The 25,063-nt window shown below is 44.4% G+C and overlaps 1 protein-coding gene across 1 annotated transcript in view; it reads left to right on the forward strand.

Annotated features, from left to right (window-relative positions):
- The first annotated feature begins 2,216 nt into the window (after window positions 1–2,216).
- Window positions 2,217–25,063, forward strand: part of MIER2 (MIER family member 2) — a 41,901-nt gene continuing 19,054 nt past the window's right edge. The window contains exons 1-4 of the mRNA XM_070931874.1: window positions 2,217–2,380; window positions 7,406–7,531; window positions 14,191–14,314; window positions 22,205–22,311. Of these exons, the coding sequence (XP_070787975.1) occupies window positions 2,225–2,380; window positions 7,406–7,531; window positions 14,191–14,314; window positions 22,205–22,311 (513 nt within the window). The 5' untranslated portion in view covers window positions 2,217–2,224. The remainder of the gene's footprint in view (window positions 2,381–7,405; window positions 7,532–14,190; window positions 14,315–22,204; window positions 22,312–25,063) is intronic.

Consider the following 25,063-nt stretch of genomic DNA (forward strand, 5'->3'; position numbering starts at 1 on the left):
GGGCTGATCTACTTTGGAGCTGCCCAACCAAAGAGAATCAGCTTTTATCTCCACCAAAAGTAAGAATTACAGGTAGTCCTTGACTTATGACCACAGTTGGGAGACCAGAATTTCCATTGCTAAGCATTGTGTTCGCTAAGTGAGTCACAGCCGATTTTATGACCTTTTTGAACCACAGTTTTTAAGCACACCAGTTGTTAAGTGCATCACATGGCCATTAAGCGAATCCGGCTTCCCCCACTGACTTTGCTCATTGGAAGCTAGCCGGGAAGGTTGCAAATTGCAATCACGTGACCGTCGGGATGCTGCTGTGGTCATAGGTGTGAGGACCAGTCCTAAACTCTTGCAGCTTTGAATGGTTGCTAAATGAATGGTTGTAAGTTGAGGACTACCTGTTGATTGATAGATAGCAAGAAAAACATAATCTTTGTTGGTGGCCTCCCAAATTCAGGATTCCCATCTGCCAGAGATGCATAATTTCCCTTATGAGATACTTTCTGTATTTTATCAATTGTTATGGGGGCGAGTCGTTGGCCCCCACGGAGAGGGCTCGCAACTTGGGTGTCCTCCTGGATTCTCGGCTGTCTTTAGAAAAGCATTTGATGGCTAGTGGCCGGGAGGACTTTATTTCAGGTTCGCCTGATCCACCAGTTGCATCCCTTTCTGGATCGGGCCTCCTTACGCACGGTCACTCATGCCCTCGTCACTTCCCGCCTGGACTACTGTAATGCTCTCTACATGGGGCTCCCCTTGAGGAGCACCCGGAGGCTCCAGCTGGTTCAGAATGCAGCCGCGCGGGTGGTAATGGGAGCGACATGGCATTCCCATGTAACACCTCTCCTGCGCGAGCTGCACTGACTCTCGGTGGTCTTCCGGGTGCACTTCAAGGTCTTGGTTACCACCTTTAGAGTGCTCCATGGCTTAGGACCTGGGTACTTACGAGACCGCCTTCTGCCACCAGTAGCCTCTCACTGGCCAGTATGCGCCCATAGAGAGGGGCTCCTCAGGGTGCCGTTGGTCAAACAGTGTCGACTGGCGGCCCCCAGGGGGAGAGCCTTCTTTGTGGGGGCACCTGCCATTTGGAACAAGCTCCCTCCAGAGATACGGAGGATCCCGGATTTATGCACTTTCCGCCGTGCGCTCAGGACCTTTTTATTTCAACAGGCTGGCCTGGCCTAACTTCCTTTTAATTGTTAATTTTAAAATTGTTTTAAAACGATAGGGGTGTTTTAATCTGTATGGGCCAAATTATTTAATAATGTGCTTTTACATTGTTTTTAAATTTTGTATTATGTGTGTTTTATCTTCTGGCTGTTCACTGCTCTGAGCCCTTCGGGAGTAGGGCGGTATATAAATCCAAAATAAAGTAAAGTAAAGTAAAGTTGTGTTTACCTTCATCCTCATGATCCTTCTACAGCTAGTCCTCGACTAACAACCATTCCTTTAAGTGACCGTTCAGCGTTACAATGGCACTGAAAAAAGGGACTTACAATGTTTTTCACCTTTATGACCATTGCAGCATCTCCATGGTCAAGTGATCAGAATTCAGCAACTGGCGTGTATTTATGACGGTTGCATGTCCCAGTGTCATGTGATCCCCATGTGACAAAGCCAAGTCAATGGGGAAGCCAGATTCACTTAACAACCGTGTTAATATCTTAATAACTGCAGCAATTCACTTAACAACTGTGGCAAGGAAGGTCAGAAAATGGCGGAAAATTCACTTAATAAATGTCTTCGTTAGCAATGGAAATTTTGGTCATAGGCTATCGGTATAAAGTGATGAAATCTAGATGGATCTCAGGTGTATTCGGGTGTTTACACTTTGAGGTAAAATGTGCGCCCTATAAATTTTATAAATAAGCAAATCAATCCATTTCATTTCTCTCTCTTTTCTTTCACCTAATTATACCATAAATTCCAACATTTGTAATAATCAGAATCCTTTTGGTTCCTAAGTAATTTTGTTAACCGGTCTGCCTCTGCGCATTCTGTAATTTTCCAAATCAATAGATTTTATTAGTGGTATAGGCGCAGATTTGTGTACGTTAGTTGCAATAATAACCTTGTATGTATATATGTAAAGTATTGTATTTTTAAAAATGAAAATAAACTTTATTTAAAAAAAAAATAAGCAAATCAAATTCAGTTCTCAAGTGGCTAACGGTAACCTTTTTTCCCCTTTCTTGCCCTCCCCCCACAAAAAATCCACACAGTGGTGTCTATGGGCTCAGCTGACCATCGATTCAACCTGGCTGAGATCCTGTCCCAGAACTACGGAGTACAGGAAAAAACGGAGGAGGCCGACGAGGAGCCAGACCACGCAGAGGAGAAAGCGAAGCCTTTGGAAGAGATAGAGAAGAGTTTCAATGCCGCCCAGGTAAGGGGCTTGGAGGTCTATTCTTTCATCTTCTTTGCTTACCCAGGGAAGATCTAAGGAGATTCTCAGTCATCCAGGTCAAGGTTGTCCCAAAGGTGCTTTTTTCAAGAGGATTTAGGTTTTTGAGCATGTTGAAAACTTTGTATGTTTTAGCCTCCAAAAACATACTTGTGTATGTACACAAGTACATACAGGTAGCTCTGCTGACTTATTCAGATAAGCTAACTGACCATAACTGAGCCTGGCAATTAACGTCATAAACCGTGATTATCTTCTTTCAGTTTTTTCAATTTTTTTTTTAAATTTGATTTATATGCCACCCTTCTCCGGAAACTCAGGGCGGCTTAAAATGCGTTAAGCAATAGCCTTCATACTTTTGTATATTTATACAAAGTCAGCTTATTGCCCCCACAAATTGGGTCCTCGTTTTACCTACCTTAGAAAGGATGGAAGGCTGAGTCAACCTTGAGCCTGGTGAGATTCGAACTTACAGTAATTGCAGACAGCTGATGTTAATCACAATGCTTTTAGTCTGCTGAGCCACCAGGCCCAGCTAATAAATTTTATTAGTTTATCAAAATATAAAATACAAACGAAAATCAAAAGTTATGGAAAACTAGGGGAGAGACAAAGGGAAGAAGAGACGATGTGGGGTAGGAAGGGGGGGGGAAGAAGCATTAATTTCCAACTCTTTTTAGCATAGTAGAATATAATTGTCAGTCCTGGAAGCCATCTTTTTCTTTGGATCTTCAGGGCTGCCACATTTAGTGCTGTGGGGATTGCATGGAGTTTGGGAGATATCTAGCCATAATAACATTCTTTTCTTTGAGAGTCAAGGACAGCTTGCCCTCCATCTGGAGTAGTGTGACTGGGAGGCATCTCCAGTTGGGACGGTGCATTGATTGGGCCACGTGATGGAGATGTGGGTGCAGGGGAAAGGACTTGGACTTTCCTTTGGGTGGGGAAAACTTGGAAGCTTTCAGATTCGGGTTTTCCCAGATGTGCCAATATGACATCTCTAATAAACTTTGAGGAACTTCTAGCCTCGGAGTCTTCTTTCGTTCGGTGTGTTACTTGGAACCCTGACAATAATATTTACAACCTCGACTTTTTTACTTTTGCACAATAGTATGCAAGTAGTCCTCGACTTACGACCACAATTGAGCCTCAATATTTCTGGGGTTAAGTGAGACATTTGTTAAGTGAGTTTTGCCCCATTTTACGACCCTGAAGTCGGTTCAGTTGTAAAGTGAATCCGGCTTCCCCATTGACGTTGTTTATCAGAAGGTCGCAAAAAGGGGATCCCGTGACCCCAGGTCACTGCAACCGTCATAAATATGAACCGGTTGCCAACTTCTGAATTTTGATCACGTGATCATGGGGATGCTACAAAGGTTGTAACTCTGAAAAATGGACATAAATCATTTTTTCTCAGAAAAGAATGAGAATAAAGATAATTAGGAAATTGGGGCTGCTCGAATACCACTTTAGATTGAACTGAAAAGTGATGCAGTTAACAACTGTGGAAAAGAAAGGTCGGGAAATGGTGGCAAAATTCAATGTTTCCCTTAGCAACAGAAATGTTGGGCTCAGTTGTAGTTGTAAGTTGAGGACTACCTGTAGTCTGGCCTCTGCTGTTTTCTTCCATGAGTGACTGTAAAGTAGACCACCTCTTTATTCCTCTTTCTCTTTAGCCAGGGGATTCCACCACAACACGGTTGCGGTTCAAAATGTGGTCATGTGACTGCAAGGAGGGTACCACAAGGTTCCGTCTTAGGCCCAATGTCGTGGTTCCGAGTAATGGCAATTCAAGACTCTGAGGCCTATAGGCCTCTTCCAAAACCCTGTTTATTGGGTACATCATATCAGCACGGTCAAATGTAAAACCAACACTGAATAATTCCCGTGTTTTTGGTATAATTAAACAATAGATACTGTCCACACACACACACAAACACACCCTTTGTGTCACAGGTCACGTTAGCCAACCAAGCGGGTGATGAACTTCTCAGCACTCCCTCCTGCTGTTACCAGGGCACATTGATCTGACCTTGGTTCTCAGGAGCCTTATCTTTGTTATGTCTGGCACATTGGAGGAAAGCATCCTACATTCCATAAGTCCTCCTCCCCCCCCAAACCCTCCCCATGTATGGCAACTCAGAAACGAAGCAAGAAAAATATGAATAGAATAGAATAACAGAGTTGGAAGGGACCTTGGAGGTCTTCTAGTCCAACCCCCTGCCCAGGCAGGAAACCCTACATGACTTCAGACAAATGGTTATCCAACATCTTCTTAAAAATTTCCAGTGTTGGGGCATTCCCAACTTCTGCAGGCAAGTTGTTCCACTGATTAATTGTTTTAACTGTCAGGAAATTTCTCCTTAGTTCTAAGTTGCTTCTCTCCTTGATTAGTTTCCACCCATTGCTTCTTGGCCTGTCTTTGTGTGCTTTGGAGAATAGCTTGACTCCCTCTTCTTTGTGGCAGCCCCTGAGATATTGGAAGACTGCTATCATGTCTCCCCTAGTCCTTCTCTTCATTAAACTAGACATACCCAGTTCCTGCAACCGTTCTTCATATGTTTTAGCCTCCAGTCCCGTAATCATCTTTGTTGCTCTTCTCTGCACTCTTTCTAGAGTCTTAACATCTTTTTTACACCGTGGCAACCAAAACCGGATGCTGAATTCCAAGTGTGGCCTTACCAAGGCTTTATAAAGTGGTATTAACACTTTGCGTGATCTTCATTCTCTCCCTCTGCTGATGCATCCTAGAACTGTGTTGGCTTTTTTGGCAGCTGCTGCACACGGCTGGCTCATATCTAAATGGTTGTCCACTAGGACTCCAAGATCCCTCTCACAGTTACTACTGTTGAGCAAGGTACCACATATACAGTACCTGTGCATTTTGTTTTTCTTGCCTAAATGTAGAACCTTCCTTTTTTCACCGTTGAATTTCATTTTTTATTTTTTATTTTGGCTTTAATTTATATGCCGCCCTTCTCCGGAGACTCAGGGCGGCTTACAATGCGTTAAGCAATAGCCTTCATACTTTTGTATATTTATACAAAGTCAGCTTATTGCCCCCACAATCTGGGTCCTCATTTCATCTACCTTTGAAAGGATGGAAGGCTGAGTCAACCTTGAGCCTGGTGAGATTTGAACTTGCAGTAACTGCAAGCAGCAGATGTTAATAGATGTTAATAACAGTGCTTTAGTCCACTGTACTGCACTGGCTCTGTTGTTAGATAGCACCCAATGTTCAAGTCTGTCAAGATCCTTCTTTATCTTGAGCCTATCTTCTGGAGTGTTGGCTATTCCTGCCAGCTTGGTGTCATCTGCAATGACTTCAGTGTCATCTGCAATGAAATATGGCTTCAGCTAGAGTCATTTTGAGAGTTGACACCCAGTACTCTTCAATAACTTCTTCATAAATGACTTAGACGAGGGAATAGAAGGGGAACTTACCAAATTTGCAGATGGTACTAAGCTGGCAGGAATAGCCCACACCCTAGATCAGTGGTGGCGAATCTTTTACTCACCAAGTGCCGAACAGAAACTCGCTTCAGGTGCTTTGCATGCACGCGTGCTACCCGCGCTAACGCACGGCTTCTCCCCATGTGCTGCGCACACAACCGCACCATCTATGCATCCACACAGGTTTCACGGCCCCCTGCGCTGCGTGTGCAACCACACCCTCTGCGCATGCGTGCGGCTTTCACGTGGCTCCCTCCGTGTGCTCCGCGTGCAATTGCATCATCTGCGCATGCATGTGGTTTTCACGCATGGCAATGCACATGTGTGAATGCCATTTACGCATGTACTCTCCCACGCATGAGCAAATGCATGCTTATGCGCAGGAGAGCTCTGAAAACCAGCTGGGTCTCCTGAATTGCACACATGCGCACCGGAGGCCTGGACACCAGCTGGGGCGTGCGCACATGCGCAGCTGCAGGTGAGGTGGGCGACAGCTCGCGTGCCTGGAAAGATGGCTCTGCGTGCCACCTTGGGCACGCGTGCCATAGGCTCGCCATCACGGCTCTAGATGGTAGGTTCAAGATCCAGATGGATCTTGACAGACTCGAACAGTGGGCCCTATCTAACAAATGAAATTCAATGTAGAGAAAAGTAAAGTCTTACACTTAGGCAAGAAAAAGCACACATATAAACTGGGTGAAACCAGGCTTAATAGCAGTGACTGTGAGAGGGATCTTGGAGTCTTAGTGGACAACCAGCTAAATATGAGGCAGCAGTGTGCGGCGGCAGCCAAAAAAGCCAATACAATCCTAAAACTGCATTAACAGAGGGATACAGTCAAGATCAAGTAAGGTACTAATACCACTCTATAAAGCCTTAGTAAGACCACACCTAGAGTACTGCATCCAGTTTTGGTCACCACACTATAAAAAAGATGTTGAGACTCTAGAAAAAGTGCAGAGAAGAGCAACCAGGATGATTAGGGGTCTGGAGATTAAAACATACGATGAACGGTTGCAGGAACTGGGCATGGCTAGTCTAGTGAAGAGAAGGACCAGGGGAGACATGATAGCAGTCTTCCAATATCTGAGGGGCTGCCACAGAGAGGAGGGGGTCAAGCTATTTTCCAAAGCACCCGAAGGCCAGACAAGGAATAATGGATGGAAACTGAATAAGGAGAGATATTCAACCTGGAAATAAGGAGAAATTTTCTGACAGCGAGAACAATCAACCAGTGGAACAGAAGTTGCCTTCAGAAGTTGTGGGAGCTTTATATCACCCTTCAAGGAGAGACTGGATTCTTAAGTGTCGATTTATCAAGCCCAATCATATAGTTTTGTAACACAGCACGGGTAATTCAGCTAATCTTCTATAATTTGAATACAAGCAGTCCTCAGCCTACGACCACAATTGAGCCCAAAGTTTCTGTCACTAAACGAATGGTTGTTAAGTCAAGGGCTACCTCTTATGTTCCTATATATCGTGCTGCTGATTTGCAAGTTCCCCATTGCCAGAACTGAAGGTAAGTATTATTACTCTTGTCTTGTGGCTCAGAACAGTGAGATGCCCTTTGAAGAGCTGCTGGCCCTGTACGGCTATGAGGCTTCTGACGCCATCTCTGAGCAGGAGAGTGAGAGCAACGATGCTACGCCCAACCTTCCAGACATGACCCTGGATAAGGTAGGGGATGATCCACACTGCCTTGTCCGGTGGGGCGCCCAGGTTGAGACGGATGTGGTAGAATTTGATTCTCCTGGATTTTAATTTGTTATGTCATTTCTATCCCGTTTTATTATTTTTACAAATAACTCAAGATGGCAAACATACCTACCAGACTGTCCTCCTCCTATTTCCCCCACAACAACAACAACCCTGTGAAGCAAGTTGGATTGAGAGAGAGTGTGACTGACCCACTGTCACCCAGCTGGCTTTCCTGGCTAAGGTGGGACTAGAACTCACTGTCTCCTGGTGATTGGCCCAAAGTCCCCCAGCTGGCTTTCCTGGCTAAGGTGGGACTAGAACTCACTGTCTCCTGGTGATTGGCCCAAAGTCTCCCAGCCAGCTTTCATGGTTAAGGTGGGACTAGAACACACTGACTCCTGGTGATTGGCCTAAAGTCACCTAGCTGGCTTTCCTGGCTAAGGTGGGACTAGAACTCACTGTCTCCTGGTAATTGGCCTAACGTCACCTAGCTGGCTTTCCTGGCTAAGGTGGGACTAGAACTCACTGTCTCCTGGTGATTGGCCCAAAGTCCCCCAGCTGGCTTTCCTGGCTAAGGTGGGACTAGAACTCACTGTCTCCTGGTGATTGGCCCAAAGTCTCCCAGCCAGCTTTCATGGTTAAGGTGGGACTAGAACTCACTGTCTCCTGGTGATTAGCCCAAAGTCACCCAGCTGGCTTTCCTGGCTAAGGTAGGACTAGAACTCACCATCTCCTGGTGATTGGCCTAAAGTCACCCAGCTGGTTTTCCTGGCTAAGGTGGGACTAGAACTCACCATCTCCTGGTGATTGGCCTAACGTCACCTAGCTGGCTTTCGTGGCTACGGTGGGACTAGAACTCACCGCCTCCTGGTGATTGGCCTAAAGTCACCTAGCTGGCTATCCTGGCTAAGGTGGGACTAGAACTCACTGTCTCCTGGTGATTGGCCCAAAGTCCCCCAGCCAGCTTTCGTGGCTAAGGTGGTACTAGAACTCATATTGCACAAAGTCACCTAGCTGGCATTCCTGGCTAAGGCAGGACTGGAACTCACCGTCTCCTGGTGATTGGCCCAAAGTCACCCGGTTGACTTTCATGGCTAGGATGCGACTAGAACTTCCAGTCTCCCGCTTCTAGCCTCGCGCCTTAATCACTACACCAGACTGACTCTCTCTTCCTTAAATAGTCGTCCTAAACTTATCTCAACACAGTTGCTGTGTTCACATGACATGCAGTGCCCAAAGTAGTAAACCGTTAGTGTGGCTTAACATCATAGCTTCTTCTCGCAATACACCGAGCTGCCGATTACTTTAAAGCCATTTGAGCTTAGGCTAGCATGTTGGTCCAACCCACCAACACCTCACTGAATGTTATGAACTTCCAGGGCCATCTGTCTGCCTTTGACCTTCTTGAGTCTATCGCTTCTTTGTTAAAGCGAAGGACAAGCAGAATTTTTTTTTCCAGTTATTTCATAAAGAGGAGATCTTTCTCGCGGATTGCTAGCTGATACTTGCTCCCCGGAGATGCCAAGAAGAAAACTGGGATTTGCTGCACTCAGAAGCCGGTCCTCCAACAGTAAAGAGGTGTCTCTGCTTTTTGTAGGCGAGGCTTACGTGTTCCTTAATAGTTTTGAATAACTTGCAGACTTGAGCACAAAAAAGCCTGCACTTTATTATTATTATTATTATTTAAGATTTAATCTTCAGTTCGATTCACAGTCTGGGACTGGTAAAAACTTAACAGTTCAAGTCCTAACCAAGAACCGAAGAGCAGTTAAGGTAACGTCTGGCTATATAGGCAGTTCCATGTAAGGTGGGGTTTTTTTTGCAAAGTCAGGATATTCAGGTATGATAAATTCAAAATTTTCATGTATCTAGGCTGCCCTTTGGGTATTGCTCCAAGGGCTCCTATTACTATTGTAAAACCATTGATTTCTTCCTCCGCAATCGCTCAACTTCAATTATTATTATTGTTGTTATTGATCATCGCACATTCTGTTCAGACTGGATTGGGCGTTTTTGTCTACCTATTGAGTCCTTACCATGGACCTGGGATAGATAGATCTGGATGTTTGACAGTGTTACAGATATCATCGCAGGATGGAAGTTCTTCCAAGTAAAACCGCTTTCTGCAATTGACTAATGGCAAATTTGTCAATGCCAATGGTGTTCAAGGGGTGCTCCAGTTGTTTTGGGATTGCACCCAAGGCGCCTATTACTATTGGCATTACCCTTGCTTGCCTTTGCCACAATTGTTCTATTCCTATTTGTAGATCTTTGTATTTCTCTTCTACTCTGCTGTCTCTTACGTCCACTATCCAAGCTTTTTTGTCTTTCTTATCGACAATTGTTAAGTCTGGGGTGTTATGTGGCAGGTCTGTTTGAATTCTAAAGTCCCAGAACAATTCTAACTTCTTCATTTTCTATGACTTTCTCTATTTTATGGTCCCACCAGTTCTTGCTTGCAGGCAAACAATATTTCTTACAGATCTTCCAATGCACCATTGTTGCTACTTTGTCATGCCGCTGCTTGTAGTCGGTCTGTGCGATCTTCTTGCAGCAGCTTACCAGGTGGTCCACTGTTTCCGCAGCTTCTTTGCATAGGCAGCACTTGCTGTCTGTTGCTGTCTTCTCCATTCTGGCTTTGTATTCCTGTCTCCTTAAGGCTTGGTCTTTACTAAATTTCTCCAGTAAGATCCTCAAAAGGAACAGTTGCAATTTAAGATTAATGTGTTGCTGTGTCATTTTTATTTTCATGTGTAAAGAAAATACATATTTGATTATACATGTAATAACGGCAGCAAGAATGGTATTTTTTTTTTTTTAATTTGATTTATATGCCGCCCTTCTCCGGAGACTCAGGGCGGCTTACAGTGCGTTAAGCAATATAATATTTGCACAAAATTGGAAAGCAAAAAAAAATTCCTACAAAGGGAGAGCTAATTAAGAAAATATTAGAATGTGCAGAAATGAGTAGATTAACATTAGCAATTAGAGGGAAGGAAGAATCGGAATATTACAACATATGGGGGGCAATTTTATCAATGGATAGAGACTGAATATAGGCAATGTAAAAATAAGAAATATGGGGAAAATATGTTGTAGTACATTAAGTTTAAATGTAAGAGGAAAGATAAATATGTACTAACTAAGAAAATGATGATAAATGTTGAATATGATGAAAAAAGTTTGTACCAAGATGTTACACTGATTGATTAATGGTGAATTGTTTGTTTAAAAATATTTTTTTTTAAAAAAAAGGCTTGGTCTTCTGCAGCCAAAATTACTCCCTCAAGTCTCTTTCTTCAACTTCCCTGCTCTTAGCCATTGCCAGGTCTTGTTATTATCTGCTTTTCTTGCTGTTTTTTTTTTTTAAATGTCTCCATTCTTGCCTCCATTCTGTTCTTCATTTGGTTTTTCTTGTAGGCCATTTTGCTCTCTCCAGTAGTTAGTAAGTATTAGTATGGTTCGTCACACAGTCAGCCAGATGTTCATATTGGACTTGGCATTTTTTATTCACCTATCAAGTCCTTCCCAAGGACCTGAGATAGGCAGATGTGGATATTTGATGGTCTTCAAGGACTCGTCGCAGGATGTCATCTGTTCGAGTCAAACTGCCTTTTGCAATTGACTGATGGAGATTTTATCAATGCCGATGGTGTTCAAATACTGCTTCAGATGTTTTGAGATTGCACCCAAGATGCCTATCGCTATTGGTCCTACCTTTGCTTTCTTTTTCCACAGTTGCCCTGCTTCTATTTGCAGGTCTTCGTATTTTGTTATCTTCTCCAGGTGTTGTCTACTTTTCTGCTGTCCCCAGGCACTGCCACGTTCACTTTTCAAACTTTCGTATTGACAGTTGATAAGTCTGGGGTATTGTTGTGGCAGGTGTCTCTCAGTCTGAATTCTAAAGTACTTTAGCGTCTTCATTTTCTATTTCTCTATTTTATGGTCCCACCACTTCTTGCTTGCAGGCAAATGGTATTTCTTGCAGATCTTTCAATGCACCAATTGTTGCTACTTTGCACTGCCGTTGTCTGTAGTCTGTTACAGTATTATCATTTATGGTTATGTGCTAGATTTAGATTTATTATTACGTGCTAAATCTTTCGCAGATGATAAAATACAGTGACTGCTACGTTTTTTGTCTAATGCATATGTATATTTATCTTTAGGGGATGACTGCAATATTATTATTTATCCCTTTTGTTATTTTTTACCTCTCTCTCTTTATTGGTTGTACATTTTAGTATTACTGTTATATTCTGTTATTTTGCAAGTATGCCGAGTGCTTCTGTACCAGAGACAAAATTCCTTCTATGTCTAACCACACTTGGCCAAGTAAACAAAGTATAAGTATATAAGTATTTAGATCAGTGTTTTGCAACCTCGGCAATTTTAAGATGCGTGCAGTTTTATACCCGGAACTCCACAGTCAACTGTGCTGGCTGGGGAATTCTAGGAGTTGAAGTCCACACTTGTCTCTGAAGATTCTCAATCATCCAGGTCATAGTTGTCTCAAAAGTGCTTTTTCAAAAGACAATTGGACTGTGATTTGTTTCCCTCTTAAGGAAGAAAATAAAATAAAGATGTTTCTCATCCAAGAAGCTTCATCGGTTCTCATGTCCACATGTCTTAAAGTTGCCAAGATTGAGAAACACAGATTTAGGGACTGGCTGACTCCAGAATAATTCTGGGCGGCTTACACCTAGAAGCAAAAAATATTACAAAGAAAAAAACCTACGTATCGAAAATGACCACATATTATACATCATAATAAACAAACAACTGAGGTCCACCACCAGCCTACTCCAAGGATTGAGAGAACACCCAAATTTTTAAAGACCTTAGTAAGGTAAAGGTAAAGGTTCCCCTCGCACATATGTGCTAGTCATTCCCGACTCTAGGGTGCAGTGTTCATCTCCGTTTCAAAGCCGAATAGCCAGCGTTGTCTGAAGACGTCTCTGTGGTGATGTGGCCTGCATGACTAAATGCCAAAGGCGCATGGAACGCTGTTACCTTCCCACAAAAGGTGGTCCCTATTTTTCCACTTGCATTTTTTGCAACTGCTAGGTTGGCAGAAGCTGGGACTAGTAACAGGAGCTCACCCTGTTACGCGGCACTAGGGATTCGAACCGCTGAACTGCCAACCTTTCGATCGACAAGCTCAGCGTCTTAGCCACTGAGCAACCATGTCTCTTAAAGACTTTAAGGTGGACGCTATAAAGATTTCTGAGGAAATACTCCGAAATGCAGGTGCCACCAATAGCAATAGCACTTAAATTTTATATATTGCCACACGGTGCTTTACAGCCCTCTCTAAGCAGTTTACAGAGTCAGCATCTTGCCTCCCCAACAATCTGGCTCCTCATTTTACCGACTTTGGAAGGATGGAAGGCTGAGTCAACCTTCAGCCAGTCAGGATCGAACTCCTGGCAGTGAGCAGAGTTAGCCTGCAATATTGCATTCTCACCACTGCGTCACCATGGCTCCTGCCATCACTTAGAAGGCTGACTTTCCGATGGCCTGGTTTAATTAAGGAGACCCAATGTGCACCAGTTCTGCCTGATTCTATTAACCTTGTTAGGTCTGCAGAATTACAAGTAGTCCTCAATTTATGACCGCAGTTGAGCCCAAAGTTTAAGTTTATATAAATTTAATAAAACAAAACAAACAAACAAGTTGTTAAGTGAGAAATTTGTTAAGTGAATCTTGCCCCAATTTACAACTTATCTTGCCACATTTGTTAAGGGAATCACTGCAGTTGTTAAATTAGTAACAGGGTTGTTAAGCGAATCTGGGTTCCTCCCTGGACTTTGCTTGTCAGAAGGTGGCAGAAGGGGATCCCACGTGATCTCAGGACCCTGCAACCGTCATAAATCTGACACAGTTGTCAAGCATCAAAACGTAAATCATACATGCTGCAACGGTCATAAGTGAAAAGTGGTCAGAAGTCACTTTTTTCAGTGCCGTCGTAACTTCGAACGGCCACTAAGCGAACTGTTGTAAGTTGAGGACTACCTGTATTTGGTCAAATCCCCCACCACCAAATGAACGGTTTCCTTATACACAGGCCATTCAAAGAGATAAATTCCTCAAAGCTGAATTTTCTGTCACGCGTTTCCGGGTGCAGGGAACTATAGCTGCAGTTTTTCCCTGAACGCCATCTCTCTGCTAAACAAATAATTCCCTCAACACTGTCAAACTAGTGACTAAGTCTGCACTACTATTAATCTTCTCATCGTTCCCACCACCCATCTCCTCCCACTTATGACTGTACGACTGTAACCTTGTTGCTGGTCTCCTTACGATTGATATTGACCGTTTCCTAGTATGGTTTGATTGCTTATTTGTACCCTATGACTATCATTAAGTGTTGTACCTTATGATTCTTGACGAATATATCTTTTCTTTTATGTACACTGAGAGCATATGCACCAAAGACAAATTCCTGGTGTGTCCAATCACACTTGGCCAATAAAGTATTCCTATTCTATTCTATTCTAAAACAAATCCCATGTTAAAAAGTATTCGGTGTCATCTTTCTCCTTGATTTTAAGTCTCGTCAACCCCAATCTTTGACTCTACATAATCTTGTCTTTTTTTAAAAAAAATAAATCTCTTTTTCTGATTGTTGAATGAAGGAGCAGATAGCAAAGGATCTACTTTCTGGAGAAGAAGAGGAGGAGACGCAATCTTCGGCAGATGACCTGACGCCTTCGGTCACTTCTCACGATGCATCAGACCTCTTCCCCAATCAGACCGGCTGTAAGTTTGATTAAGAGCATCTCCTACACTTGCAGAGGTGGGCAAAAGGAAAGATGGAGTCGTTCGGCTCTTTGTGGTACGTCAGGCTGCAGATTGGCAGCTGCAACACCACGAAAAAAGAGATTGTCCCCAGCACGCTTCTTCACACAGGTCGTCCTCGATTTACAACCATCCGTTTAGCGACTGTTCAAAGTTAGAGCAGGCCCTGCAAAGAAGTGATTGACAACCGGTCATCAACATTTACATTCATTGCAGCATCCCCATGGTCATGTGATCAAAATTGGAGCGCTGGCAACCAGCGTGTAATTTATGATGGTTGTCCCAAAAGGTGCTTTTTCAGGAGGCTACTTGTTTTTCTTTTGAAGATGTTTCGCTTCTCATCCAAGAAGCTTCCACAACAGGATAGTGGGGAATGGAAGGATTTATATTCCTTGCAGAGAGCTGATCATTTGCATCCTTTTTAGAGAGCCGCTGAGGCCACTTAGAGGTTTATCTGTGTCCTCAGGGTCACCTGAGCGGTGCAAATGGGTGTGGAACTTTCTTGGCTGCAGGATGTTTTCTGCCCTATGTCCCTTCACTGTTGAAGACAGGCGGAGTAGTCGCAAAAACCTCTTTTATTGCAACAGCTGTGAATTACGTTCATTCATAGCTAGGTCCCAATTAGTTGCAAAAAGTCCTTTGGGATAATCGCCAACCTTTATCTCCCTTGACACTCTGCCAAAGACCTACTTGGCAAAGCCACACAGAGTCCAGAATCAAACAGAGATGCCGACTGGGAACAGAATTAACAACGTTGCTTTCCTGCAAAGGGCCCACGTGCCTTTGCTCCTCTTTTAAGCCTTATGGGAGGGGCCAATCATCTCCAGGTCTTACTCCCAAGTCGTCCCTTTTGTTTTAACTGTTCGTGCCTTCTGGCAGCTCTGCGCATGCGTGCACTAGGAACAGGCTCCTCCTGTTCCTCTGCCTTTCTGCTATCCGACTCTGGAGGCTCCAGAGTCCGTGCATCACCCCCAGATGGCCCTGGCCCCATCTCTGCCTCTGACGCAGAGCCCTCGTCCAGACCTTCCCCAGACTCCAGGACTGGCCCATGTTCCTCCCCAGCCTCCTCACTGTCCGACTCCGCTACCAGCTCCGCAGGCTCCTGGCGGACCACAACAGGCTGTTGGGGATGAGCCTCTGTTGGCTGCATCTCAAACTGATGGTTCCTGTATTCTGCAGTTTTTCTGGAAATCCGTTCATGCTCCCACACCATTGGAAGGGTGTTCATCCCAAAGGGCATAGCTAAAAGTCTATGGGCCTAGCACCTTTGGGACAACCTGGAGGTTTTTAAGAAGAGACTATTAACAGTCACTTGTCTGAAACGGCATAGGTCTGCCAATGATGGCAGCGCCCTGTCTATGGGCACGCCAGCCGTCGCCCCAGTTCAGCTTTGCTGCGCATGCGCCTCCCGCCAGCCAGCTGGTTGTCGGGTCTCTGCTGTGCGGTGGGAGTGGATGGCATGTGGGGGGGGCACACGCGCATGTGAAGCGGGGTGGGGCATGTGCAGGGCGTACATGCATGCGCGGAGGGGAGGGGCGCATGCATGGGGGCCGCGTGCATTGGGGGTTCGGGCACGCACACACGCACTTTGAGCACTCGGTCCGGAAAAGGTTGCCCATCCCTGGTATAGGTTCTCCTGCTTGAGCAAGGGGCTGGACTAGAAGATCTCCAAGGTCCCTTTCAACTCTGTTATTCTATTCTATTCTATTCTATTCTATTCTATTCTATTCTATTCTATTCTATTCATTTTCTATTCTATTCTATTCTATTTTCTATTCTATTTTCTATTCTATTTTCTATTCTATTTTCTATTCTATTCTATTCATTTTCTATTCTATTTTCTATTCTATTTTCTATTCTATTTTCTATTCTATTCTATTCATTTTCTATTCTATTTTCTATTCTATTCTATTCATTTTCTATTCTATTTTCTATTCTATTTTCTATTCTATTCATTTTCTATTCTATTTTCTATTCTATTCAATTCTATTCTAGTCTATTCTATTCATGACCTGGATGACTGAGAATCTCCATAGACATTTATGACGGTTGCAGCATCCCGGGGGACACATGATCACTATTTGCAACTTTCCCTGCAGGCTTCCATCAGGCAAAGTCAATGAGAGAAATTGGATTAGCTTAATGACCATGTGATTCACTTAACAACTGCAGTAATTCAGTAATTTGCTGTGGCGTAACTGGATTAATGTCATAAAAATTGGTCATAAAATCAGGCGAAAATCACTTAACAAGTACTTTGCTTAGTAACAGGAATTTTGTGGTCGTAGGTCGAGGACTACCCGTACTGGCCTTATTCATGCAACCTATTTAACAGGCTCAAAGATTGTTCCGGTAGTCTACAGATTGTCCTCGACTTACAACAGTTCATTTAGTGACCGTTCAAAGTTACAACATCCCTATGGTCACATGAGCAAAATTCGGAGGCTTGACAACTGCCTCATATTTGTGACGGTTGCAGTGTCCCAGGGCCACGCAATCCGCTTTTGCGACCTCCTAACAAGCAAAGTCAATGGGGAAGCCGGGTTCGCTTAACAACCAGTTTACTCACTTCTCAACTGCACTGATTCACTTAACAACTGTGGCAAGACAAGTCGCAAAACTCACTTAACGACTGTCTCGCTCAACGACAGGAAAACGTTCCAGAGAAATCTCTGATCTTCTTCATCCATCTTATTTAGTGTCTTGCCCTTCCTTCTTTCTCCTTCATTCAAGCATGTCAATCACCGCTGTATTTTTCTAACCCACCCAATATCTAAGGGGCTGCCACAAAGGAGAGGAGGTCAGCCTGTTCTCCAAAGGACCTGAAGAAGCAATGGGTGGAAGCTAACTACTCAGTGGGATGGCTTTCCTCCAGAAGTTATGGGTGCTCCAACACTGGAGGTTTTTAAGAAGAGATTGGACAGGCGCTTATCTGGAATGGTAAGGTCTCCTTCCTGAGCTGGCAGTTGGACTAGAAGACCTCCAAAGTCCCTTCCAACTCTGTTTTTAGAATAGAGTAGAGTAGAGTAGAGTAGAGTAGAGTAGAATAGAATAGAATAGAATAGAATAGAATAGAATAGAATAGAATAGAATAGAATAGAATAGAATAGAATAGAATAGAATAGAATAGAATAGAATAGAATAGAATAACAGAGTTGGAAGGGACCTTGGAGGTCTTCTAGTCCAACCCCCTGCTTAGGCAGGAAACCTTACACCACTTCAGACAAATGGTTATCCAACATCTTCTTAAAAACTTCCAGTGTTGGAGCATTCACAACTTCTGTTCCACTGATTAATTGTTCTAACAGTCAGGAAATTTCTCCTTAGTTCTAAATTGCTTCTCTCCTTGATCAGTTTCCACCCATTGCTTCCTGTCCTGCCCTCAGGTGCTTTGGAGAATAGCTTGACTCCCTCTTCTTTGGGGCAGCCCCTGAGATATTGGAAGACTGCTATCATGTCTCCCCTGGTCCTTCTTTTCATTAAACTAGACATACCCAGTTCTTGCCACCGTTCTTCATATGTTTTAGCCTCCAGTCCCCTAATCATCTTTGTTGCTCTTCTCTGCACTCTTTCTAGAGTCTCAACAACTTTTTTACATCGTGGCGACCAAAACTGGATGCAGATTTTCTGTTATCTGTTCGCATTACATGTCCATAATATGTGAGATTCTGCTTGCTAATTGTCTCCTCAGGATAATGGTCAGCCTTTATTTCCTCTTGGCCCCATTGATTGACTCTTCTTGAAGTCCATGGTAACTTAGTAACCCATAATTCAGAGATGTTCTGTCTTCTTTCTCCTCTAATTCTTTCTTAAATGTCCAGCTTTCGCAGCCACGCGTTGCTCCTAGGGAGACCCATTGCTTTCACTCTTCTGATCCCAGTTGTCATAGAAATATCCTTACCCTTCATGATCTCGCCTAAATTGGCCATTTCCGTCTTTCCTGGGATTAATCGTCTTTACGTCTCCAGCATGCCTCCCGTTTCGTTTCTACTTCAGCCGAAAAAACAAATCTTTTTTTTTTCCCTTTCAGCTGTGATTTTTTTTTTTAAACTGAAAATTTTATATGTTACAAAAGTGCTTTTTTCAAGAGGCAACTGGACTTTTCTGGTTTTTTCTTTTGAAGATGTTTCGCTTCTGATCCAAGAAGCTTCTTCAGCTCTGACTGGATGGTGGGGAACGGAAGGATTGATACTCCTTGCAGACAGCTGGTCATTTGCATCCTTTTTAGAGAGTTGTTGAGGCCATCTGGAGAGTGGTTTGAAAGAGGGATCAAAGAGGCCATTTATGTCAAAATTGAACAGCCCTCTCTCAACAAAAGGGGAAGGGATACGACATCTGTATCCAGTCTACCACTCAGATGACCCTGAAGACACAGATAAACCTCCAAGTGGCCTCACTGATTCTCTAAAACGATGCAAATGACCAACTGTCTGCAAAGGGATCTAAATCCTTCCGTTTCCCCACCCCACCCCAATCCAGTCAGAGCTGAAGAGGCTTCTTGGAGGAGAAGCGAAACATCTTCAAAGAAAAACCAGAAAGTCCAGTTGCCTCTTGAAAAAAGCACCTTCCGGACAACCATGACCTGGATGGCTGAGAATCTCCATACAGATTTATACCTTATATAAAAGAAATCCTGGACAGGTAACAAAATACACAAGCAATACAAAACTCAACGCTCACGTAAGGTGCTTTTTCAAGAGGCAACTGGACTTCCTTCGCTTTTCTTTGAAGACGTTTTGCTCCTCATCCGTATTTATCCATAATTAGGACAGTTGCACTATCCAGACGTCACTGGCAACCTTCCCAGCTAGCTTCCAACAAGCAAAATTTTCGTTGCTAAGCGAAACATTTGTTCCGTTGCTCCATTGTATGACCTTTCTTGCCACCACGATTATTAAGTGAATCACCGCAACTGCTAAGGAAGTAACACGGTTGTTAAGTAAATCTGGCTTCCCCCATTGAATTTGCTTGTCAGACGGTCGCAAAAGGGGATCAAATGACCCTCAAGATACTCATGATTTATTTATTTATTTGTCAAGAACATATTAGGTAATAAGTATAAGCATGGATTGGATACATGAAAAGAGCAGGTAAAAAAGGAATATTAGGACAGGGACGCTAGGCACGCTGGTGCACTTATGCACGCCCCTTACAGACCTCTTAGGAATGGGCTGAGGTCAACAGTAGACAGTTTAAGGTTAAAGTTATGGGGGTTTGGGGAAGAGACCACAGAGGCAGGTAGTGCAGGATCAAACTGCTAGCAGTGGGCAGAATCAGCCTGCAATGCTGCATTCTTACCACCGTGCCACCAGGACTCTTGAGAGAGGAAGGAAGGAAGGAAGGAAGGAAGGAAGGAAGGAAGGAAGGAAGGAAGGAAGGAAGGAAGGAAGGAAGGAAGGAGACTTATATACCGCTTTATGGTGCTTTACAGCCCTCTCTAAGCAGTTTACAGAGTCAGCGTCTTGCCCTTCCAACAATCCGGGTCCTCATTTTACCCACCTCAGAAGGATGGAAGGCTGAGTCCACCTTGAGCCGGTCAGGATCAAACTGCTAGCAGTGGGCAGAATCAGCCTGCAATGCTGCATTCTTACCACTGTGCCCCCAGGACTCTTGAGAGAGGAAGGAAGGAAGGAAGGAAGGAAGGAAGGAAGGAAGGAAGGAAGGAAGGAAGGAAGGAAGGAAGGAAGGAAGGCAGGCAGGAGACTTATATACTGCTTTATGGTGCTTTACAGCCCTCTCTAAGCGGTTTACAGAGTCAGCCTCTTGCCCTTCCAACAATCTGGGTCCTCATTTTACCCACCTCGGAAAGATGGAAGGCTGAGTCCACCTTGAGCTGGTCAGGATCAAACTGCTAGCAGTGGGCAGAATCAGCCTGCAATGCTGCATTCTTACCACTGTGCCACCAGGACTCTTGAGAGAAGAAGGAAGGAGACTTATATACTGCTTTATGGTGCTTTACAGCCCTCTTTAAGTGGTTTACAGAGTCAGCCTCTTGCCCCCAACAATCTGGGTCCTCATTTTACCTACCTCGGAAGGACGGAAGGCTGAGTCAACCTTGAGCCGGTCAGGATCAAACTGCCAAACTGCAGGCAGCTGACAGTCAGCAAAAGTAGCCTGCAGTACTGCATTCTAACCACTGTGCCACCGTGGCTCTTGTAACACTCTTGTTAAGTAAATCTGGCTTCCCCCCATTGACTTTGCTTGTCAGAAGGACTCCAAAGGGGATATAACATGACCCCGGGATACTTCAACCGTCATAAATATGAACCAGTTGTCAAGCAGCTGAAATTTGATCATGTGACCATTGGGGGATGCTGCGATGGACGTAAGTGTGGGAAACAGCCACAAGTCCCTTTTTTTTTTTCAGCACCGTTGTAACTTTGAACGGTCACTAAACGAACTGTCGTAAGTCGAGGACTTCCTGTACTTTGAGAGAAAAGACCTGTAATATGCAGGCTTCAAACCAAGTGCTCCTATAGATGTGTAACGGATGAGACGTAATAGAAAGAAAGTCACCCAGATTGCAGAACATTGACAGAAACGGCGCTGACAAAGTTTTCTGAATTGGATCACTTTTCCAAGGAATATCCAACCACTGTGGCCAGTTGGATGGGAATTGTAGTCCAAAACTACAATTTGCAAATTTGGGGTTGAGGAAACTTTAAAAGTGGGATGCATAGTCTTTTTTTTTTTAATAAAAGAAAAACGATGAACGCTTTGGATATATACTTCTTCATCCGCCTTTTTATAGTGTTAATTCAATATACGTCTGTATGTAGAATATTCTATATTCTAGGACAGTGAGGGCTAACCTTTTTGCCATCGTGTGCCAAAAGCGGGGGGAACGCAGGGGGGGTCACGCACACGCATGTTGGCGCCCATAATTCAATGTGCCCCGCCCCCCCACGCATGTGAGTGCAACACCCCACCCGCGACCCCCGCTATTGGCACACGATGGCACGGTGGGACCGGAAGGCCCATTTTTCGCCCTCCCCAGGCTCCAGAGCCTTTCTAAGAGCCTGGGTAGGACAAAAACGGCCTCCTGATATCCAGTGGGCCTGGGAGGCCCAAAAATCAGCTGGCCAGGGCACGCATGTGTGCTGGAGCTGAGATATGGCTCTGCGTGTAACCTGTGGCACGTGTTCACCATCATGGTTCACCATCACGGTTCTAGGATGTAGCGGAAAATATTACAGCTGCTTACAATTTTGTGTGTGTGCTGTGTGTGTTTGTGTGTGCATGTGTTAAAAACAGCCCATTTCCTTCCCAAAGCAACTCTGTGTGCAATCTGCAAGTAAAATATTAAAACATAAAAACTGTACTATAAATACAATTAGCTATAGAACTGTTACAGAATCAAGGATGAAAGTTATTGGAAGAAACATCAAGTTGCAAATTGACTAAATCAAGATTTAAAAAAAAAGAGATAATATCTACCTAAAGAGAGTCGATATTTGTGACTTCATCGGTAGACAAAATAATTATCCAGTTTGACTCCAAATTGTGCTAATTGGCTTTAGAACAGTTGTTAAGTGTCCTCTGCTTGTTCTCTGCTTTATTGTTGACAAAACCGAATGTGTAGCTCAGGGCTGAACTGTGAGGTCCTTGGTGGTCTCTGAGCTTGGTTGTTTTCCTGCAGACGTCTTATAACCCAACTAAGTAACATCATCAGTGCTAGAAAGCAGTAAGATTTGTTCTCAGCTCCCATGCTCTCAGCAAACCCCACTCGCTTCATGACCCTAGTTGGGTCATGAAACATCTGTAAAAAAAAAAAAAAGCAACGAAGCTCAGAGACCAATTTTCTCAATTTAAATCGGAAAGAGGTCATCTTGTCTTTTCTTTCCCCCAAAGCTAATTTTGTGGCAGATGGAGACAAGGTTCCTTGTTCCTCCCCTTGTGCTTCCTTCTCAGCTGAAGACTCCGAAGAAGATTCCATCGCTCCTAATGACTGCAAGAAGGTAAGGCTTTGGCATCCCATAATTGTCCTCCCTCATTAGCACAGGCGCCCAGCAAATTCTGCTTTCTGGCTCAGACTCCACGGAGAAGATTTGAGGCTCAAGCTGTTGGTGTTTTCAGCAGCCAGCAGAAGTTGGCTTAAGAGGCCCATCTATCTCTGTTCCTGACAGCCAGGTATCCCCAGGTAGCTCAGAAGGAAGCCGTAAAAGAGACAGGAGAAATTTCCTGACAATTAGAACAATTAATCAGTGGAACAACTTGCCTCCAGAAGTTGTAAATGCTCCAACACTGGAAGTTTTTGAGAAGAGATTGGGCAACCATTTGTCTGAAGTGGTGTAGGGTTTCCTGCCTAAGCAGGGGGTTGGACTAGAAGACCTCCAAGGTCCCTTTAAACTCTGTTATTCTATTCTATTCTATTCTACTCTACTCTACTCTACTCTACTCTACTCTACTCTACTCTACTCTACTCTATTCTATTCTATTCTATTCTATTCTATTCTATTCTATTCTATTCATGGATGGTCACAGTGGAAATCCTGCAAGTGATATCACATGATTTAAGTTCCCCTTTTCAGAGCGAGGTGACTTCTGATTATGGTTAGGGTTGGAAGTCTGTATTACAGGTAGTCCTCGACGTCCGACCACAATTCAGCCCAAAATTTCTGTTATTAAGTGAGACATTTGTTAAGTGAATTTTGCCCCATTTTACAACCTTTCTTGCCTCAGTTGTTAAGTGAACCACTGCAGTTGTTAAGATAGTAACATGGTCATTAAGTGAATCCAGCTTCCCCAGTGACTTTGCTCGTCAGAATAGCAATAGGAATAACACTTAGACTTATATACCGCTTCACAGTGCTTCACAGCCCTCTCTAAGCGGTTTTACAGAGTCAGCATCTTGCCCCCAATAATCTGGGTCCTCATTTTACAGACCTCAGAAGGATGGAAGGCTGCTGAGTCAACCTTGAGCCAGGTGAGATTCGAACTGCCAAACTGCTGGCAGTCGGCAGAAATAGCCTGCAATATTGCATTCTAACTATGAGCTGCATTGGTGTAGTGGTTAGAGTGCGGTACTGCAGGCTACTTCTGCTGACTGCCGGCTGACTGCAATTTGGTAGTTCAAATCTCACCAGGCTCGGTGTTGACTTAGACTTGAAAAAGTGACTTACAGCCGTTTTTCACCCTTACGACCGTTGCAGCCTCCTCGTGGTCACGTGATCCAAACTCGGCCGCTTGGCAACTGGCATGAATTTATGACGGTTGTACTGTCCCAAGGTCACCTGATCGCCATTTGCGACCTTCCCAGCCGGCTTCCGACAAGCAAAGTCAGTGGGAGAAGCCAGATGTCAAGGTTCTGTCCTGACCTAGGCTTCCCCTGCAGCACGAAGCCAAGTCCTCATCCCGATAAACCACTTTTATTTAATTGACAGTGAACTCCTCTCCAGCAAAGTCTTTCAAGATAGTTCACAATGACCGACCTTTATCAGGCTTGGAGAGTGGCCAGGCCGATATCTTTCAGACACCACAATACTTGGCAAGAATGCAATAATGAACTAATTGTCTCCTGCAAATTCCCCTCCTCTTTTGCTCCCCTTTTATTCCCTCTGGGAGGGGCCCATTCACTGTCCACCTGTGGCTTTACTCCTGAGTCGACCCTTGTTCCTTAGCTGTTCCCTTCGCCTGGCAGCTCTGCGCATGCGCACACTGGGAACAGGCCCCAGCTGTTCGTCTGCCCACTGATGTCTGACTCCGAAGGCAAATGATAACTGGCATATGGCCCTGGCCCCCTCTCTGCCTCCGATGCAGAGCCCTCATCAGAGCCATCCCCAGGCTCCAGGACTGGCCCATGTTCCTCCCCAACCTCCTCACTGTCCGAATCTGCTTCCAGATCCGCTGGCGGGCCACAACAGGTTCCAAGTAATACATCCCCAACAATAAGAACTCAGAGGCAGGCATATTCCTCAAAGAACATTTTATTGGGACATATCATATTGGCACAAGCATGGTGGAAAACCAGCTCTTAAATTCCCGCCGGTTTTGCATCCAATTCAAATAAGTTTGTCTCCCCCCCACAAAAAAATGTCCTCAAAGAACATTTTATTGGGACATATCATATTGGCACAAGCTTGGTGGAAAACCAGCTCTTAAATTCCCGCCGGTTTTGCATCCAATTCAAATAAGTTTGTCTCCCCCCCACAAAAAAATGTCCTCAAAGAACATTTTATTGGGACATATCATATTGGCACAAGCTTGGTGGAAAACCAGCTCTTAAATTCCCGCCGGTTTTGCATCCAATTCAAATAAGTTTGTCTCCCCCCCAAAAAAAAATGTCCTCAAAGAACATTTTATTGGGACATATCATATTGGCACAAGCTTGGTGGAAAACCAGCTCTTACGTTCCCGCCGGTTTTGTATCCAATTCAGATAAGTCACCAGTCACATGACCCAATCAGCATACAGTCCAGTTGCTAGGTGACCTCAGTCTCCACCTTCTGAACACCTGCAGAAACGTCCTTGATTCCCAGGGGAAAGAATTTTATTTTGGCTACAGCACCCCAGCTATCTATACCAGAGGTGGGATTCACTTACCTTCCCTACCAGTCCTCAAATGTGAGCGCACACGCCATCTCTGCACATGCGCACGGCCTTCTGCGCACGCACAGTCGTGCATTACGTGCGGGCGGGTGGGCGGAGCCTCCCGCAGTCTCTGCTACCGGTTTGTGTGATCCGGAGAGAACCGGCTGAATCCCACCACTG

The sequence above is a fragment of the Pituophis catenifer genome, unplaced genomic scaffold, assembly GCF_029215685.1.
Source record: "Pituophis catenifer annectens isolate HBS135680 unplaced genomic scaffold, rPitCat1.0.hap2 SCAF_1, whole genome shotgun sequence".
In the NCBI taxonomy this organism is placed as follows: domain Eukaryota; kingdom Metazoa; phylum Chordata; class Lepidosauria; order Squamata; family Colubridae; genus Pituophis; species Pituophis catenifer.